The sequence below is a fragment of the Dipodomys ordii genome, unplaced genomic scaffold, assembly GCF_000151885.1.
Source record: "Dipodomys ordii isolate 6190 unplaced genomic scaffold, Dord_2.0 Scaffold18, whole genome shotgun sequence".
NCBI lineage: Eukaryota > Metazoa > Chordata > Mammalia > Rodentia > Heteromyidae > Dipodomys > Dipodomys ordii.
Window position 1 is genome coordinate 7,890,200 of NW_012267234.1, and position 2,474 is coordinate 7,892,673.

Here is a 2,474-nt window from a genome sequence, read left to right on the forward strand (position 1 = left end):
TGCTTATGTGGTGCTGAGGAATCGAACCCAGGGCCTCATGCATGCAAGGCAAGCACTCTACCACTGAGCTACCTTCACAGCCCCTGAGCAGCTTCTGTTCTCCAGTGCTGCAGCCCTGAAGAATCTCCTTGGTTCTGAGTTTAGTGTTGGGCAGATTGGAGTCAGCTAGAAGCAAGGTGTTTTGCCTCAGCAGAGATCAGCTGTCTAGTTCTTCTGGCCAGCTGGCAAGTATGTAGCAGAGAAGACATGTTGAGCAGTGTTGAGCCTGCTCACTGGGTGAAAGGTGATGTTATCACTCCTGCTCAGCCCTCCCTTGGCAGCTCTGAAGAGGCTTTGTTGTCATGGAGAAAGGGAGTGGCCTTAAGCATCTGCAAGGCTACTTCTGATATAGCCAGGTACCTTTTGGCTCCAAGAAGCTGAATCATGGTCTGCCTCAGGCTGGGACTTAACAATTTATTTCCTGCTTTATTCCCTAAATATTCCATGGTATTAGACATGGGCCCAGGTGGAGATTCTAAAATAGTGTATAGAGGAAGGGAAGGGCTTCTGGAGGGTTGTACAGGCAGCCTTTACCTACTACTGTTCTCCTGCCCTGTCCCTAGTTGGGTGAGCATCTATGATATCACTAGGGCTGTCTTCTTGCTTCCTTGAGCCTTGTTTTTCAGACTGTGAAATGGAGTCCTGGCTGTAGCTTTGTATACATACACAAAATGACAGGAAATGCATGTAAATGTTCTACACATGGGGGAAGTCAAAGAGAGACTCGTCAGTACTTGGGAGGGGAAGGTGCTCACCTGGTGATAAAGAATAGAAGGGTTATACTCCTGTTATGGGACTGGGCCCACCATGCTGGAATTTGCTATGTCCCCTCCTTCCTATGCTAGCAGTCGCTTAGCAGTAGGCTCCATATGGTAACTGAAGCAGGAGGGTGTAATCTGTACTTCTGGGCCCAGGTAGACTGACTGGGAAAGTGTGCTTCTGATCTTGGGCTTTAGCTATGACCCTCAAGCTTTGTACCACAAGCTTAAGAAGTAGATGGCAGGGTAGAAATGGATCTAATATGAGGTCATATTGCCTCAGCTGCAAACACACCTCTGATGTTCCTTTGGAACCCACTCCCCTGCCAGCAGAGCCTAGCTTGGGCCCCAGTGCTTGCTGGCAGCAGATGGGCCCATGCCAGTTCTTCTCTTAGGCAGTGCAGTATGACAACCACTACACCAACACCAAGTACTGCTTGTGCCAGATGCTGCGGGAACAGTTGGAGTCGCCCCAGGGAAGGTTGCTCCATGCCGCCCAGTCTTCCCAGGAAATTTGGTAAGAAGGGCAATGGGCTATTCATCTGTCCTTGCAGACACTTCTCAGGCTTGACCTTTAGCCCTAAGGTAACCCTTTGCGGGGAATCAGGAATAAAGTTTCTGGGTGTGGATGTGTGGGAATGGGGTGGTAGTAAGGTTTGCCACACAGAATGGAGAACTTTAAAAGCTTTCAAGCATTCAATCTTTGGTCTGGTCTCGGAAGTACAGTTTTGGGAAACATCTCTAATAGGGTGGAAGAAAACGAAGGATTAGTTGGGCATTGATGGCTCATGCCTGTAATTCTAGCTATTCAGAAAGCTGAGATTTGAGGATCAAGGTTCGAAGCCATCCTGGGCAGAAAAAATCCCAAGGTTCACTTCTAATTAGCAAAAAGTTGGAAGTGGAGTTGTGACTCAAGTGGTAGAGCATTAGCACTGAGCAAAAATACTAAGCAAGGGCTAGGAATGTAGCTTAGTGGTAGAGTGCTTGCCTGGTATACATGAAGCCCTGGGTTCAATTCCTCACTACCACATAAACAGAAAAGCTGAAAGTGGTGCCTGTGGTTCAAGTGGTACAGTGCTAGCCTTCAGCAAAAGAAGCTCAGGGAGAGTGTCTAGGCCCTGAGTTCAGTGGGAAGAGAGAGTGGAGAGAAGAGAATAGGCTTGGAGAATTCCTGAGGAAGGAGGTGGCTTCTCCATTAGTGGGCCTATCACGTATCAGGCCAACCAAATCCAATGGTCAGGAAAGGTAGAGTTGTAGAATTTTTTTCAAAATGAAGCCCCTAACCTGTCCTCATACCTATTGTGCTGCAGTCTGAGAGACTGCCCATTGGTCTATTTTTCTTGCTGGTCCTAGGGCTTGAATTCTGGGTCTAGACTCTGTCCCTGAACTTATTTTGCTCAAGGTAAATGCTCTACCACTGGAGCCATGGCACCATTTCCCACTTTTTTGAGTAGTTTTTTTTTAGAGATAAGAGTCTTGCTGGGGGGCTGGGAAGTTGGCTCAGTGGTAGAGCGCTTGCCTTGCATGCCTGAGGCCCTGGGTTCGATTCCTTAGCACCACATAAGAAAAAAGCCGGAAGTGGTGCTGTGGCTCAAGTGGTAGGGCACTAGCCTTGAGCTGAGGAGCTGAGGGACAGTGTTCAGGCCCAGAGTTCAGGCCCCATAACCGGACCAAAAA

The 2,474-nt window shown here is 48.5% G+C and overlaps 1 protein-coding gene across 1 annotated transcript in view; it reads left to right on the forward strand.

Annotated features, from left to right (window-relative positions):
- Positions 1–2,474, forward strand: part of Dus2 (dihydrouridine synthase 2) — a 38,862-nt gene that overhangs the window by 30,996 nt on the left and 5,392 nt on the right. Inside the window, exon 10 of the mRNA XM_013012667.1 lies at positions 1,193–1,314. Within this exon, the coding sequence (XP_012868121.1) occupies positions 1,193–1,314 (122 nt within the window). The remainder of the gene's footprint in view (positions 1–1,192; positions 1,315–2,474) is intronic.